Source organism: Phoxinus phoxinus (genome assembly GCF_949152265.1).
Source record: "Phoxinus phoxinus genome assembly, chromosome: 17".
In the NCBI taxonomy this organism is placed as follows: domain Eukaryota; kingdom Metazoa; phylum Chordata; class Actinopteri; order Cypriniformes; family Leuciscidae; genus Phoxinus; species Phoxinus phoxinus.
Window position 1 is genome coordinate 31,152,405 of NC_136892.1, and position 18,014 is coordinate 31,170,418.

An 18,014-nucleotide genomic window follows, 5' to 3' on the forward strand; every position below is an offset into this window, starting at 1 on the left:
TTCCCATCTTCCCACAGGAGAAGAAGAAGCAAGCAGGAGGAATTACTCCAGGAGAAACTACGGACATACTATTGTAAAGATGGAGATTAAGGAAGAACCCTGCAGAATAAAAGATGAAGATACAGAGGAACAAATAGGTTGGTGTTTTCCTTCGTTCTCTTAAATGACTGATGAGGAACATTAAGATGAAAACTAACATACAAAATCTAAAACTAGACACTAGACTCCATTGTAAAGTAGTGTTTTGTTAAATACAAGCTCATTTATATTTGTTTGTTCTCATTTGGTTTTGATTTTAGACTCGATGGATGTAAAAGCAGACAAACGCCACCGGGTTCAAAAACCTCAACAATTAAAAAATGGAAATGCTGCCATTTCACCGACTGAAGAGAACGGCACACAAAAACAAGCTGGACACAAAGGACCTCTTACTTGCTCTGAGTGTGGAAAGAGATTCATGCTAAAAAAAAACTTGAATTATCACATGAGAATTCACAGTGGAGAAAATCTGTTCTCGTGCACTGAGTGTGAAAAGAGTTTCACTCTGAAAGGACACTTAACTGTGCACATGAAATCTCACTCTGAAGGAGGACCTCTCACCTGCTCCGAGTGTGGAAAGAGTTTTATGAAGAAAATACACTTAAATGTGCACATGAGATCTCACTCTGAAGAAGAAATGTTCAAATGCACTCAGTGTGGAAAGAGTTTCATGCTAAAAAAAAACTTGAATTTTCACATGAGAATTCACACTGGAGAAAATCTGTTCTCGTGCACTGAGTGTGAAAAGAGTTTCACTCTGAAAGGACACCTAAATGTGCACATGAAATCTCACTCTGAAGGAGGACCTCTCACCTGCTCCGAGTGTGGAAAGAGTTTCATGAAGAAAAGACACTTAGATTGGCACGTGAGATCTCACACTGGAGAAGAAATGTTCCCATGCACTCAGTGTGGAAAGAGTTACACATCCAAAAGCAATCTCACAAATCATTTGCTCATTCACACCGAGGTGAAGTCGTTCAGCTGTGATCAGTGTGATAAAACATTTATTATGAAATCATACTTAAAATCACACCTTAGAGTTCATTCTGCTGAGAAGACCCACATTTGTTATTTTTGTGGAAAGAGATTTTCACAGCCACAATGTTTAAAACAGCATGAGCGTATTCATACTGGTGAGAAACCTTATTTGTGCTCGGACTGTGGGAAGACCTTCACTATATCCAGCGACTTGATAAAACACCAGAGAATTCACACCGGAGAGAAACCGTACAAGTGTTCACACTGTGAAAAGTGTTTCGCTCAGGTAGGATCCGTGAAATCTCATGAGAGAGTTCACACTGGAGGGAAAGCTAAACGAAAAATTCATAAGAAAAAGCATTGCCTGAAGTTGTCTAGCAAAAATAATTAATGTTCAGATCAAGCAATTTAGTTTGATATTCTGATAAAGCAAAAGATGGTATTCCTGCAGCAACAGAATCTGAGGGAGAAATTTGTGAATTACATTCATGAGGATTGGTGAAGATTTTTTTTTTTTTTTTTACGTAAATTGTGGGGAGGTCAAAATTCCTCAATTTAGTAGGAATGCTTTTTTTATGTTGAGAGTAAATGTAGTAAAACTAACTGAAGGACATCATCAATCTATTAAATCTCCATTCATATGCCGAACAAGTTTAGTTGCTTGACAAAGTTAGTCTGTTAGTTCATTGAGTTTATGAACACATTTCTTCAGGCAACTGATCAAAGAGTTTTGATTGTAGCTACGCATTGTAATGAATTAACTCTGAATTAATAAATCACTGTTTTTAAACCAAAAAGTGCATTCCCCCCCCAATTTTCTTCTTTCACAAAAATACACACAATAGAAAATTCTGTTTGGAAGTGCATTGAAAAAAAACTTGTTTTTAAGCTGCTATCTGGGTAAAATATAGGCAAGATCTTAATAGGTCTTTAACAGTATGGTAGAAAAAGCAACAACTAAAGATTTATAAAATCAAATAAGCATTGAAAACCTATTGTCCATCAATACGAATGTCATACAGTAAGACATTTCAAAGGGTTTTTACACTACTTTGCTGGCAACACATTCGTTAATTCATTAATATTGTAGTATTTCAGTGTTGATCCTCTCAGGCAAACTGTTAAAATATCTCTCTGATACAAATAAAAACTACTGAAATCATCTCTGTATTCACCAAATGAGTTTTAATATTGCATTTGATATTTGATCTCAGCAGTATGAATAGCACATTGTCATTTAAAGCTAAAAGTGACTCCAGTAACATTGTTCTTATGAATGCTAACATGAAGTGAAAGATGTGATCCGACGTTATGAAAATCTGGAGCATTAAAGTTCCAGTAAAAAGACTGAATCGTTTCATATTTTCTATCTTGCAAGAGTTTATGAAGTTATGCCAATAGTTAATATTACAGATCTTCCTTTAGGTGTCGCCATTTATTAATAGGAAGATGCAAAAAAAACAATTAGAAAGGTAGAAGAATTAGTATATGATTGGGGATTCAAATTCTCAGTGGAGAAAACTAAGACAGTAATTGGTTGTTCCAGAAGTGAGTCTGAAGATGGACGAGAGATCGATGAAGATGAAGGTTTAAAATTTTTAGGTATTTATTTATTTTGATACGAAACTTACATGGGATGAACATATGAACACAATAGTGGAGAAATGGCAGAAGGTCTTGTTAGAAAAACTCAATATAATACAAGCTGAAGCTATATGACACCCATTCCAGCTTTACAAGTCTTGTTACGAGAGATGATACTAGAAATTAGAAGGAAACCATTAATGATTAATAACTGGGCTAACCTCAAAGGGCATAAAGAGGAACATCCGACAAATATGGTTTTACAGAGTGCTGGGAACATAATAAAAGTTGTATAATAAGCTTTGGTGGAGAAAAATATATGCAAAAGAAATGCAAGTAAATAGTATCAAGATGAGTTGGGTTTATAACACTTCAAGTAGATCTGCGTTTGTTGGAGATATAAAAAAAAAATGCAGAAAGAGAAGACGACGTCATCAACATTTAGGGTTAAAGTCAGTATTAAAGCCCAATATTCTCGGCATATACAAATATTTACAGACGGCTCAAAAGATCCAGAGTTTCAGACAAGTTCGGCTACTTTTTAAATTCCAGATCAGAAGAATAAAGTGAACTTCAAATCATTTTGGCGTCTAAATGATGGCAATACTCTTGGCATTGCGTTGGGTAGAGGGACATAAACCTGGAAATGTTTTCATTTTTCCGACTCAGTTTCGGTTTTAAAGATCTTGAGATCTTTCAAATCTAGCCACCAAGATATTCTGTTTAGTATATTAACAATACATTCAGGAATTGTTCAAAATGATATCTTAGTCAGTTTTATATGGTTAGGGAAATGAGGATGTGGATAAATGAGCAAAACAAGCTTTACAGAGAGAAACATGAGAGATACAAGTCAGAAATTAAGTTTTTTAAATCTGGAATAAAGTGATAGAAGAATGGCAAGTAAAGTGGAACAATGGGAAAATTTTTTATTTCTTTATGCTTTATTAATAAAGAAAAAATCAAAAGATAAGAATCAAGGAAAGAAGAGGTTATTTATAATAGAATAATGTTAGGGCATTTCAATTTAAATAGCACACTTAAAATAATAGGGAAACATCCAAATGGGTTGTGTGAACAATGTCATGTTAAAGAAATTACCTGCGATTCTTGAATGCATCAAGTAGCCTATGAACAACAAAGGAAAAAAATGATAGGAGAAATTAATAAAAATGGAAGTGTAGAATTAAATTTTAAGGTTTTAATAAAATGGTCAAGTGAAATAAATAGTAAAGATTTATTTGATTTTATTAGGGAGACGGGGCTGATAGAATAAACTCTATTCCACACTCCGGAGCGGAAGGGGGCGGTAATGAACCGAATACACCAATAAGAAAAGCAAACAAGAAGAAGGTTTCATTCGTTTTCATTTCATCCACGTTTGTTGAAGTCATCTTTAGTTAGTAAAACTACGCTTTGCTGTTTCAGACTGTGAGTACATGTATCTAGTCATTTATTGGGAGAAATCGAAATCTGACATTAAGTTTACATTTAATGAGTTCGCCCAGTGTCCGATTCCCGAACATATGACTCTTAAGAGTCGGTTCGTTTTAGAGAATCAAAAACAATCTGCTTAGAGGCTTCTGAAATATCTGACTCTTGTAATCCTAACGAATTGAAACTGTACAACGTGAAATACGACTTTACTTTCTCCTCTCGTCGGGATAGATTGCATGTTATTTTGCATCGCTGGAATTTAGGCTCATGATGAACAATAATCATGTTCACCTCGTTCGCCCAAAACAAAATACTTGATGGCTATCTGTAGCACTGGTAACGTTTTTCCCGGTAAAAAGTAATTTTAATGTCATTTCTAATTGTGTGAGGAGCAAAAACAAACAAACAAACAAACAAACATTAACGCAGCAGGTTTCAACATTTCAGACCTAAAAAATATTGATTGTGTATTGTGAATGTTGCAGCCTTAATTTCCTTCAGAAGTTTAACTTGTCTAAGAAATGCTTTATTTATATTACAGATTTTTTATACGTTCTTGTGGCCAGAATTTTCTATTTAAAACTTGTAATTAAACGTCGGGCACAAAATATAAATTTTCCTTGATAAAATGTTTTTTTTTTTTTTTTCACCACGCCAGAAGATACAGGCGATATGCTCTTTTTATGAAGTCAAGTCAAGTCACTTTTATTTATATAGCGCTTTTTAGTGATGTATGTCTCGAGACCGGTCTTGGTCTCGAGACCACTTTTACGTGGTCTCGGTCTTGTCACGGCCTTGACGGTCTTTGGTCTAGGACCTCTCGGTCTTGTCTAGGTCTCGCTGTCTCAGACCGACATAGTGGTCGGGGGATTTAGCAATTCAATACTGCAATATCCACAACGACACAACGTTCGATAATGCAGCATTATTAATTATTTCGCGCCCTTCAAATCCAACCAATCACATGCATGTATTTTTTGTTACAGAGCTGTTTCGCCTTTTTAGAACAATGTATATCTTAATGGTCCAGTGGTAAAACTTTCGCCAACCGTGTCAGAGGTTGTGGGTTCTAATCCGCACTCGTATAGTTTTTTTTTTTCTTATAGTTTTTTTTTCTCATCAAAACCGATTATGTTCATCAGTTGTTGTATATCAAGCAGGGACACGTTTGTGTGCATTATGTTTTGTGATTTCACCAGAACGAATAGAGAGTATCCGCAACGGATTGAAGCGCGCGTCCGAGTGAAGACAGTGCGGCGTGAAAACACTGTATCCGCGCCACTGATCGCAGCGCAACGAGCACTTTGATCACTTGATTTAAAAACCACATATCAGTGACATGATGGGTTTTAACTTCATTCTGGAGATTTTGGGTAACTGCACAACTGACAGATGACTTTGAGCGCACCGCCAACGGTGTGTGTGTGTGTGTGTTGTTTGATTACAGTATTGTATTTAAGATGGTGTTAGACTAAATAAATGGTCTTAAATATTATCTGCATATCTCCGTTGTGTTGACTAAACATTAGGCCTAATCCAAGTTTATAAGTGTATATCTTTAATTTGATGTTACTATTTCATCAACACATTACGTATAATTTCGATTGGTTACATATTTCTCATTCTTTAGACAGTTGTTGGAGGAGCAAGATGGTGTTTGATGTTTTGTCAGATGAACCAGTCATGTCAGTCCTCAACAGTTGGCTACACAAAAGTTAAGGGAGTCTCAATCCTCTAATAGTGCAGTAACAGCCGTCATGCAATTGCTACACAGTTGATCTCACCCAGTCTGCAAAAAACATTTACAGTGAGCTCACAGTCACACACACGACATGGTCTGTCTCTGTTGTTCTGCATGTGTAGTTGAAGTAATACCGTCTAATATGTATTGAATGTAAACTGCGGCTGAACCCTAGTATGCTGCTGTTCTTGAATTCATACAAGTTGCTTAGCTTCAACACTAGTCTGTTTTCCCCCCTCCGGTCTCGACTTGGTCTCGGTCTCGAATAGGTCTTGGTCTTGACTTGGTCTTGGTCTTGTCTTGGTCTCGATACCCTCTGGTCTTGGTAGTGTCTTGGTCTCGGTTTAGGCGGTCTTGACTACAAGTCTAGCGCTTTTTACAATACAGATTGTATCAAAGCAGCTTCACAGTGATAACATGAAAATAATACAAAAAACAATTTCATCATCGTCCACCTTTAAGGCAGATCTATAATATTGCTGAATATTAAATGTCCCCAACTAAGCAAGCCAGAAGGCAAGGCAACAGCGGCAAGGAACCAAAACTCCATCAGGTGACAGAATGGAGAAAAAAACCTTGGGAGAACCCAGGCTCAGTCGGGGGCCAGTTCTCATCTGGCCAATGAGTGAACAGTGTATGATTATGATTCAGGAGCATTACAGGTCAGAAGTTCAGAATGAATCAGAGTATTTGTCCAGTTCCGGTTGGTTGAAGTCGGAGTGGAGAGGAGGAGAGACTGGTTGACACTTCAGGTCAGCGGCGTCGTCGTGTCCTGGCGCTGGTCCTTCATCAGATCTGGATACGGCCTGGTTCCGGTGGACAGCGGTAAACCTCGGGATAGACAGAGAGACTAATATTAGCGTAGACGCCATCCTTCTTATGATGTACCAAGTACATCAGGATTTACGGGAAGTGTTCCCGGTCCCGGCTGTTCTAATCTATACAGCCTAATTATAGAAGTCTATAATGTGTAATGTGAATGCTAGGCCAAAGAGATGTGTTTTTAGTCTAGATTTGAACTGACAGAGTGTGTCTGCTTCCCGGACAATGTTAGGAAGACTGTTCCAAACGTTTGGTGCTAAGTAGGAAAAGGATCTACCGCCAGCAGTCGATTTTGATATTCTAGGTATTATTAACTGGCCGGAATTTTGAGATCGCAATAGACGTGAAGGACTACAATGCGTTAAGAGCTCGCTCAAGTACTGCGGAGCTAAACCATTTAGTGCTTTGTAAGTGATCAGCAATATTTTATAATTTATACGATGTTTAATAGGCAGCCAATGCAGTGTTGACAGAACGGGGCTAATATGGTCATACTTCCTGGTTCTGGTAAGAACTCGAGCTGCTGCGTTTTGGACCAGCTGTAGTTTGTTTATTAAGCGTGCAGGGCAGCCACCCAGTAGAGCATTACAATAATCTAGCCTTGAGGTCATAAACGCATGAACTAATTGTTCTGCATGATTCATCGAGAGCATATGACGTAATTTAGATATATTTTTAAGATGGAAGAAAGCGGTTTTACAGATACTAGACACGTGACTTTAAAATGAAAGAATGGTATCAAAGAGCACACCCAGGTTCCTAACCGACGACGAAGACTTAACAGAGCAGCCATCAAGTGTTAGACAGTACTCTAGGTTATTACGTGTGGAAGTTTTTTGTCCAATAATTAGAATCTGTTTTTTCTGAATTTAGTAGTAGGAAATTACTAGTCATCCAATTTTTTATATCAGCTATGCATTCTGTTAATTTTGTGAATTGGTAGGTTTCGTTAGGTTTTGAAGAAATATACAGCTGAGTATCGTCGGTGTAACAGTGAAAGCTAATTCCATGTTTCCTAATGATATCTCCTAATGGTAGCATGTACAGAGTGAACAGCAGCGGTCCTAGTACTGAGCCTTGTGGTACGCCATACTGAACTTGTGATTGATAAGACATCTCTTCATTTACTGCTACAAACTGATAACGGTCAGATAAGTATGATTTAAACCATGCTTGTGCAATTCCACTAATGCCAACATAATGTTCGAGTCTATTTAAAAGGATGTTGTGGTCAATGGTGTCAAATACAGCACTAAGATCAAGTAATACTAATAGAGAGATACAACCACGATCGGATGATAAGAGCAAATAATTTGTGATTCTAACGAGAGCTGTCTCGGTACTATGGTACGGTCTAAATCCGGTGAGATAAGATGCTTTACAATGAATGCCTTTGTCACAGGTTAACCTGGTGACTTTATAAACTTGGACTTACATACATACACCCATTTCACAGAGACTGTGCATTGCCGGCAATATCAACATCTGTGTACACATCAGGAAGGTGTTATGGAGTTTTTGTTTTGTTCAGTCTAAAGTTTGTTACTGCTGTGTTCTGTTATAGTTTCAACTCTTTATAGTTTTTCTTAAAGTTTGTCATTATTTGTCTATAAGAACAGAATGCCAGGAAACACAATAATTCATATGATAATTACCTTTATTTTTCCACATATTTCCCACAAACCTTATTGCAGTTAAACTTCCCGGTTCACACTCTGTACAACCAAACCCATAATCCAGGTTAAACTGTCTTTTAAAGCAACTGCCACATCACTTCCTGTGGAAGATACCATTTTGGTGTGATGTCAGAGGGGGGGAGGATTTAGAAACAGCTGTTTTGACATTTAATTAGTTGTTAAACTCTTCCTCTGTTAATGGTTGTTGTTTTAGCTGTTTGGAAGGTTTAAGTGTTGTGTTGGGTGTTTATATTATTTAATTTGATTGTTACAAATGTTTTAGTTTGTACCTGTAGTTGGTATGCCCTATAGGTGGGGCTTCAGCCTATAAATAGGCTTGCTGTCTGAAAGGATACCAGTTCTGATTGTGGACTCATACTGAGCAGATAAAGCTCCTACTGAGCAGTGTTGCGATCTTGGGCCATTTGGTTTAGCCAAAATTAGCACATTGTTGCTGTTTTCTTTTCTTTTTGTACAGTTATTATTTATTTTGGTCTTTTCATGCACTGTGAATATTTAGCACCTTACAATAAACCACCATTTTTGGATTTTGCATCAACCTTTTTATACAGCACGTCATTTCCCTTTTCCACTCCAACTGGTTGGCCTTCCTACAGCCTTCATTCATGTAAATGTTTAATTTTATATGTTAATATTGTAAATGCTTTTTATTGTATTTATCACATCACAATTACTAACTGACAGGGTCAGAAGTTATGTTGTTGGAATGAACGATTCCAGGAATTTCACTTTTCTGGTTATCAAATAAAGATGAAAAACCGTACTCTCTAGTTATATCTCATATATTTATTTATACCATGTCCACAGACACGTTTCAGCCTAAGCCATCATCAGTGCCACCATCATCTCACACACTGATGATGGCTTAGGCTGAAACGTGTCTGTGGACATGGTATAAATAAATATATGAGATATAACTAGAGAGTGCGGTTTTTCATCTTTTTTAATACTCTCACGTCGCACCCAAAACCGGTTTGGGAGTTGAGTGCGCCTGTTATGACACTGCCTCAAATTTTTTTTTATATATATAATTGTAAAATTGATTGAAAGCATCTGCTAAATGAGCAACAAGGACCATAATTCACACCTTCACTAAATGTCAATTCATGAGTAATGCTAAGATAATATTCCCATCTTCCCACAGGAGGAGAAGCAAGCAGGAACAATTACTCCAGGAGAAACTACGGACATACTATTGTAAAGATGGAGATTAAGGAAGAACCCTGCAGAATAAAAGATGAAGATACAGAGGAACAAATAGGTTGGTGTTTTCCTTCATTCTCTTTAATGACTGATGAGGAACATTAAGATGAAAACTGACATATACAAATATATTTAGATCAAGATACTACCAGACTTAATAGTGAACTAGATTTTTGCTCAATAGTGGCACGCCTATAATTCAGATTTTTCTCTTTTGTCTTTCTTTCTTTCTTTAATTGGATTTTGGATTTTCCTAAATGAAGACGGAAACGCTATCATTTCACAGACTGCAAAGAATTTCACACAGAAACGAGCTAAAATAACTGGAATCCAAAATGTGCACATGAGAATTCACACTGGAGAAAGACCGTTCAAATGTGCTGAGTGTGGAAAGAGTTACACCCAGAAAGGACACCTAACGGTGCACATGAGAATTCACTCTGGAGAAAAGCCTTATACATGCACTCTGTGTGGAAAGAGTTTCATTCATAAAAAAAGCCTAAATCTGCACACTAGAAATCACTCTGGAGAAAGGCCTTACACATGCACTCAGTGTGGAAAGAGTTTCACTCATAAAATAAGCCTAAATGTGCACATGAGATCTCACACTGGGGAAAGGCCTTATACATGCCCTCAGTGTGGAAAGAGTTTCATTCAGAAGGGACACTTTAATGCACACATTAGAGTTCACACTGGAGAAAAGCCTTATACATGCACTGAGTGTGGAAAGAGTTTCATTCATAAAATAAGCCTAAATGTGCACATGAGATCTCACACTGGGGAAAGGCCGTATACATGCACTCTGTGTGGAAAGAGTTACACTCAGAAGGGACACTTTAATCTGCACATGAGAATTCACACTGGAGAAAAGCCTTATACATGCACTGAGTGTGGAAAGAGTTTCATTCATAAAAAAAGCCTAAATGAGCACATGAGATCTCACACTGGGGAAAGGCCTTATACACTGTAAAATCCAATTAGTAAACCTTACTTTAAAAAAGCATGCAAACTCGTTGCCTTAATTTAATTAAGTAAGCATAACTTCATCCATTTAAGTTTTGTCAACTTAATTCTATCTGTGATCTGAGGAAGTGTACTCCCATAGTGCATTGCGGCATGAATAAATTAATTGCTTTGTTTTACTATTTTTGGCTTTATTTTACCATTATAATTTTATTTGCTATCGTTTTTGGGGTTATATTGACAAGAGACAGCAAATAAAATTATAATGGTCTAATTAATAAAAAAAATTAACTTAAACCATTGTTGTGGTTTGCATGCTGAATGTTGAAGTCTGTGTGTGACTCAAGAAAAATTGCAAGATATTGTCACAAATATAGAGGGATTATATCAACCCAATTAAAAGTTTATGCCATAAGTGTTAACAATAAAATGTTAAAAGATCATTATTATTCATTAAAGTTATGTTATATATCATTAATACATTCATTCAAAACATGGAAATAATTTAAGTAAATATATATAATATTTATTACTTCACTTCCTTTGAATCAAATAACTGCGATTCCATATTGCATTGCATCAATTGGAAGAGAATTACAATAATGTAAATGACGTTCCAAATGCCCAACCAAAGGGAACACTAATCACAATAACGGTGAGAAATTTTAGGATATCAACATGAATTTATGAAGTTAACTTATGTGACGTTCTCCCAAAATGTTTGTTTTATTGACAATAACATTCCAGGTGACTGGAAAATGAATGAAGACTGCAGAAGTGGAAGAAATAAGTGAAAAGAATTGCCCCGCCTCAAAAACCATTTGCCCCGCCCGTTTTTTTGCTTTGGCAAAATGGTACTCAAACCAGTCAAGTAATGTTTACTTGGGTTTTCTGAGTAACAAAGGCATAGCATGCAAACAGTACAGATTACTAAATAATTTTAAGTAAGATCAATAAATTATTGGACATTAAGTAAAGTTAACTAAAAAAGTCTTAGTAAGAACAATGTTAGATTGCACTCTGTGTGGAAAGAGTTTCATTCATAAAATAAGCCTAAATGTGCACACGAGTATTCACACTTGGGAAAGGCCTTATACATGCACTCTGTGTGGAGCCATGAGAACGGTGGAGTGACTGATAATGAGCGTCTCACGGAGGAACTCCGGATTGATAAAAGGAGGAGCAACGACTGAAGGACGAGTGAGGACCAGAGGCCCGATTCACGAAAGGTTCTTGAGAATAAAAATCTTCTTAACTACCAATTTCTTCTTGTTTTCTAACTGAAGAAAAAAGATATGAATATTTTGTATTCCAAAAAAAGCTTCTTAAGAATGTTTTGATTCGAAGCGATGCGTTCGTGTAAGAAAAAAATCCATATTTAAAAATGTATTGGCGATTGAAATATTATATATTGAAATGCATAAGTTGGACTCTGTCACCTCTGATAATAGATCAATCTAAATTGTAATGTAGACATTGTTGCATTTTCTGTAAAGCTGCTTTGAAACGATACGTATTGTGAAAAGCGCTATACAAATAAATGGGAATTGAATTAAAAAGTGGGCCAGATGTTTGTTTTTTCCCAATTTATATTCCTTCTCAAAATATGGACTTTGACTAATATACGCACTACTGAGACGATCAAGTTGAATATGAAAACTGGTCCGTGTCTGTGGGAAAATCAGCTGTCATCTAATTGTTTAAAAGGTAAACACGTTTGGTTTTCTCAGGGTTCCTATGCAATATGGACAATGATGGGGAAGGGGTGGATTCTGCAATGTATTATTTGAGTGATTTTTTATCAGTGATTTGTAATTAAGTTATTATTCAATGTTTATCCTAATTTTGACTTTAAAATAAACTACCATGTGTATAAATGAGACCATAATAATGATTTTAGTGCAAAGGGTTGATGAACTGTGTCTGTTTTAGTTTATTTTGGGAATGCCATTTCTGGGGATTATTTATTTTTATTTTTTCAAAAGTGTGCTGGCTCAGGTTAACTATTTACAACTTTAACTCTTTTAGACATGAAGACACCCAGCTAACATGAACTATTTACAACTTTAACTCTTTTAGACATGAAGACACCCAGCTAACATGAACTAACTGCGCTTATTTCCGTCATTAGTATAAGTAGCAGTGGGTGGTAATAGACAAGAAATGTACAGTTTTCTACCATCTTGCTGACAACGTTTCTTTAGTCATTCTGCAGCAAATCCACCCTTACAGGCACATACACATATCGTCCCGTAGTAGTACCATGTCTCAAGTCGTAAATCTCAATACAATGCTAAAGAAATAAACTCCTACACAACATGTCCCTTCTGCAAGATGTTTAACCACAATATATTGTTTAGCACTTTAACTGAGACCTTCGCGCTTTGTGGTCTGTCTATTAGCCTAGAAACGTATAGGCCTAGGCTTTCGCCCACATGAGGCGTCAAGGTTAATACAAGAAAAGCATTAAACATACATTTAAAATAATAATCATGATAAACAAATCAAACTATATGATTTCTTAAATTATGATTGATTAAATTATATTTAAGATATTAATTATTAAATTATAAAACAAGATATATATAAAAAAATGTTTTTCTGATTTATCAAAGAGTTCCATAAAGGAAACAATAATGTGCACGTGAAAAATCACACAGATAAAGAGCTATTATATTTCATTACGAAGTTTAACTTTTCGAGATCGGCTAGAATACCTTGGCATCTCTTTGAATAAGCAACTTTCACTTTCACTTTAACGCGACGTATTTCCTGTTATCCGCCAGTAGAGGCGCTCCAGCAACCGAAGCAATGACACACACCCGAGTCTAGGAGAAGAAGAGAAGTGAGTGAGGGAAAGCAACATAAACATGAGAAGTGGAACACAGCCGTTCATTCTGCTCTAAATCTGCTGTTTTCAGACTGTGAGTACATTTATTTAATCATTTATTAGGAGAAATCTAAATTCAAAAGACTAAACGAGTCAGTTAGTGAATCACTCATTAACCGATATATGTTTTTCATGACATAAATTCGTTACTGACAGGTTTTTCACATTAGAATTTGTGAAGATTTTGAGTTGTGTTTTCAATTTATGTAATGTAACCTGGTTAACAGTTTTTAACGCATGTAAATCATATCGAATGTAAGAGCAACATAAAATCAGCCAGATGAGTTAAATTGTTTCTAAACAGTTGTTTGATCAAAACACTCGAAGCTGGATAATTGCAAGTGATTGTAAGTGTGATGATCATCTGCTAAATGAGCAACAACGACCACAATTCACTCCTTCAGTCAGTGAAGCTCCCACAGCCGGTCATGAGAGTTTAAATGCTGGGAATATTCCCATCTTCCCACAGGAGAAGAAGAAGCAAGCAGGAGGAGTTACTCCAGGAGAAACTACGGACATACTATTGTAAAGATGGAGATTAAGGAAGAACCCTGCAGAATAAAAGATGAAGATACAGAGGAACAAATAGGTTGGTGTATTCCTTCATTCTCTTTAATGACTGATGAGGAACATTAAAGGGATAGTTCACTTTGAAATTAAATGTTGGTATGTTTTAGTTTACCTCAAGGGCATCCAAGATGTAGGTGTCTTTTTTTTCCGCAGTAGTTTCAATTTGGATATTTTTAGGTCAAACCGTTCTTGTCTGACAGTCATATCATGTAGGTCTATGGTCACTGTCTCAAAGAGCATGCACAGAGTCCAACTTAAAACAATTCCCCATCGTCCAAATTAAACAATTCCCCATCGTAAGTACCAATTGATGGCCTAAGACACGAAACGAGCGGTTTGTGTGAGAAAACGAACAGTATTTATATCGTTTTTACCTCTTATACACAGCCACGTCCATCTGATCTGAGGGCGCGAGCGCATCCTGGTGTTTGACGCGTGCGCAGACTGGTGCATAGAAGTATACTCTAGTTGTCGCCTTGGCTACGGCAGTTCATTGGAACGAATGTCTTTAATGCGACATCTACTGTATATATATCTATGCACCAGTCTGCGCACACGTCACACAGAAGCTAGTCTCAGCCTCAGACGTCACGCCCACGGAGCGTTGGCTAAACGTCTGATGCATATGGTACACTTAACTGGAAACACTTCAGGAATGTCGAAGTCGTCATCTGATTGGTTGAGTTTTATCGGATTTCCGGGGGGCGCGAGTGTCGCGTTTATTTTCGGTCCGCCGGGAAACAAAGCGCAGACGTGTGATTGCGGAAGAAAAACTGTTGTGTTTACATCAGTGACAATGAGCATTTATCAAGATCAGCTAAACGTAGAAAGTATGCGAGGTTCACGGCATAGACTCTTTAAGAGATGTGCAGGAGTTTTGTTTGAGGCACTTAGTGGAGACTTGTTGCACGCCAGTCTGTTGTTGTGGGGACATTTCCACGCCCCGAAACGTGACGCTGAACGAAACGAACTGTAATTGGTTGTTTGACATGTCGGTCAAATGGCCTTATGGGCGGGCCTTGGCCAAAGAAAGCTGCTATGAATTCCAGACCTTCAGCCGTCAGTCTGAAGGTCTGGCTACGCGAGACTACACAGAAGGAAGCGCTCAGATCAGATGGACGTGGCTGTGTATAAGAGGCAAAAACTATATAAATACCGTTCGTTTTCTCACACAAACCGCTCGTTTCGTGTCTTAGGCCATCAATGTGTACTTACGATGGGGAATTGTTTAATTTGGACTCTGTGCATGCTCTTTGAGACAGTGACCATAGACCTGCATGATATGACTGTCAGACAAGAACGGTTTGACCTAAAAATATCAAAATTGAAACTACTGCGGAAAAAAAGACACCTACATCTTGGATGCCCTTGAGGTAAGCTAAAACATACCAACATTTAATTTCAAAGTGAAATTAAAAATATTTATAAAACTAGATACTAGTAGACTCAGTAGTGAAATTTGTGCTAAATTTGGACTCCCTGATTTTCTTTATTATTTGTCTGTCTAACTGAACCATGGTAATTTAATGTTGGTTTTAGACCTGATGGAAGAGAATGAAGACAAACAGCACCAGGTTCGTAAACCTCATAATTTTACGAATGAAGATGGAAACATCATTACACAGACTGAAAATAATTTCACACAGAAAAGTGCTGGAAAAACTGGAGTAAAAGGATCTTTCACCTGCTCTGAGTGTGGAAAGAGTTACATGCATAAAACAAACCTTACGGTACACATGAGGACTCACACTGGAGAAAGGCCTTATACATGCTCTCAGTGTGGTAAGAGTTTCGTTCAGATAGCACACCTAAATGAGCACATGAGGATTCACACTGGAGAAAAACCGTTCACATGCACTCAGTGTGGAAAGAGTTTCACTCAGAAAAACATTCTCAACAATCATCTTCGCCGACACTCTGGAGTGAGATCATTCAGCTGTGATCAGTGTGAGAAAACATTTGTTTTTGAATCAAACTTTAAAACACACCTTAAACTTCACACTGGTGAGAAGCCTCATGTCTGTTCATTTTGTGGAAGGAGTTTTACACAACTGCAGAATTTGAAAGTGCACGAGACTATTCACACTAGTGTGAGACCTCATTGTTGCTCTGACTGTGGAAAGAGTTTTGCTAGATCCAGTAGCTTAAAAAAACACCAGCGAGTTCACACTGGAGAGAAACCGTACAAGTGTTCACACTGTGGAAAGAGATTCTCTCAGTCAGGAAGCCTGAAAAAGCATGGGAGAGTTCACACTGGAGAGAAGCCGCACTAGTGCTCTTCATGTGGGAAGAGTTTCACCAGTTTGTCCAATATACACACTCCTATGAAAAAGCATTGCCTGAAAGTGTTAAGTGATAAAAGTCCATGTTCTGATCCATAACTTTCAGGTAAATAAGTTTGATTTTCTCATGGTTCCTACACAATATGGTCAGTGATGGTGAAGGGGTGGATTCTGCAATGTATATTCTTTGATTGATTTTTAATAAGTGACTTAAGTTATTAATAAAGTTTATCCTCCTAAATATTAAATTATTTAAATTACTTCTTCAAGCTTATGATATTAAAGCAACACCAAGTAGCTTTTGCTCTCGGGGTCCCCCTACAGTTGGGAAACAGTATTGTCTTCTACTACTGTCGCAAAATCTGTCATGGTTACACCGGGGTTACACAAGCCGATACCCCCGAACTCTGCTGAAGGAGTTCTCACGTCTTGGGCAGACGGCCTGCGTTGCGTGTGAAACGTCTTCATCACAGGTACAGTGGCATATATGTCAGCATGTCATATGAATATAATTTCATGGGTTTTATTTTTTTTCAAATGCCAAAAGATTGCGTAGCTCACGTTTACAAGTCAGCGTCATTATAGTAACATAATGGATATGCTAATTCAATTCAATGTTTGTGTGGTAGTCTGGTAGATATAATAGCCATATATCGTCAATATTATAATATCAAGCTACCATAGATGAATCTGCAAATTTGAAAAATCTTGAAAGTTCTGGCCAAGGCCCCCCTTTTGCAAGATGTGTTATTGAACCCATTGACAATACTACGACAAATGTAGAAATAAATTAATAATACATCTAGGTGAACATCAAATTATGTGATGGTGTTTGATACCAGCCTGTCAGAAAGATTATAGAGATGCACCGATTACAATTTTCTAGGCCGATTCCGATTTTCATTGAGTTTGACCTGCCGATACAGATTTTAGCCGATTCCGATTTTATTTTTTCTAACCACTTTACAGCACACACAAATATTTATTTTATATATATATATATATATATATATATATATATATATATATATATATATTTTTTTTTTTTTTATAAAACACCATATAGTTTTACCCAAACTGAATAATGAATCAATTTTAAATGGGTTCATTTTCTATCAATATTTTAGTCTTCATTTTCTTTTCTGACACAGCCTTCTCCAGTTCTTGTTAAAACACACTAGACATGCAAAATCTGTGCATTTTAGGCACTTTTTGTGTGAAATCATATTTATTTTGTCCATCAAAAGTGTGCTTTCACTTTAATTGACCGTGAGCTGCGCAGCAAAAATAGACTCGGCGCCGAAACGCGCGCTTTCACTGCTGCTCACGCGACTCTCCTGCTCCTGGTGTGAATGCACTCATTGATTAACATGCACGCCGACAAAATATGCGTACTACCCGCCACTCGCGCTTGCGGTCTGAAACGGCCGTAACTCACGAGGTTTCCTACATGTGCGCTCCGTGTGCAGGTGCAATTGACTGGCATAAAATCAGCATATGTCAGACTGACCGGCCGGTTGGCGCCGCGATCACGTGAAAATCGGCCAATCAATCGGTGCATCTCTAAAATGTTAGCATTAAAAGTATAATGTTCAGACAGGCTATGCTACAAATTATTATAATGCTATTTCATAACAATACTCATAATAATATAAAGATTTGTACGTTTTTTACCTTTTTATTTATTTTTTGCTTCCAACTTGCTGCCACACTTTGAAAACCCCTGTTCTAGTTGACCCCGACAGTTGAGGTCACCGGGGTCGTCTATTCATGACCAGTTCTTATTTAAAGCATTTACTTTACTTTTC

The 18,014-nt window shown here is 37.1% G+C and overlaps 1 protein-coding gene across 6 annotated transcripts in view; it reads left to right on the forward strand.

Annotated features, from left to right (window-relative positions):
- LOC306984759 (uncharacterized protein) overlaps positions 1–18,014 on the forward strand; it is a 218,689-nt gene that overhangs the window by 198,671 nt on the left and 2,004 nt on the right. For 3 of the 6 annotated variants that reach the window (XM_079586429.1, XM_079586426.1, XM_079586424.1), the window contains 2 exons: positions 18–137; positions 300–2,172. In XM_079586429.1, the coding sequence (XP_079442555.1) occupies positions 80–137; positions 300–1,408 (1,167 nt within the window). In that variant the 5' untranslated portion in view covers positions 18–79 and the 3' untranslated portion in view covers positions 1,409–2,172. Of the gene's footprint in view, positions 1–17; positions 138–299; positions 2,358–18,014 lie in introns of those variants that run through there. The other 3 variants (XM_079586428.1, XM_079586425.1, XM_079586427.1) reach the window with 2 other exon arrangements.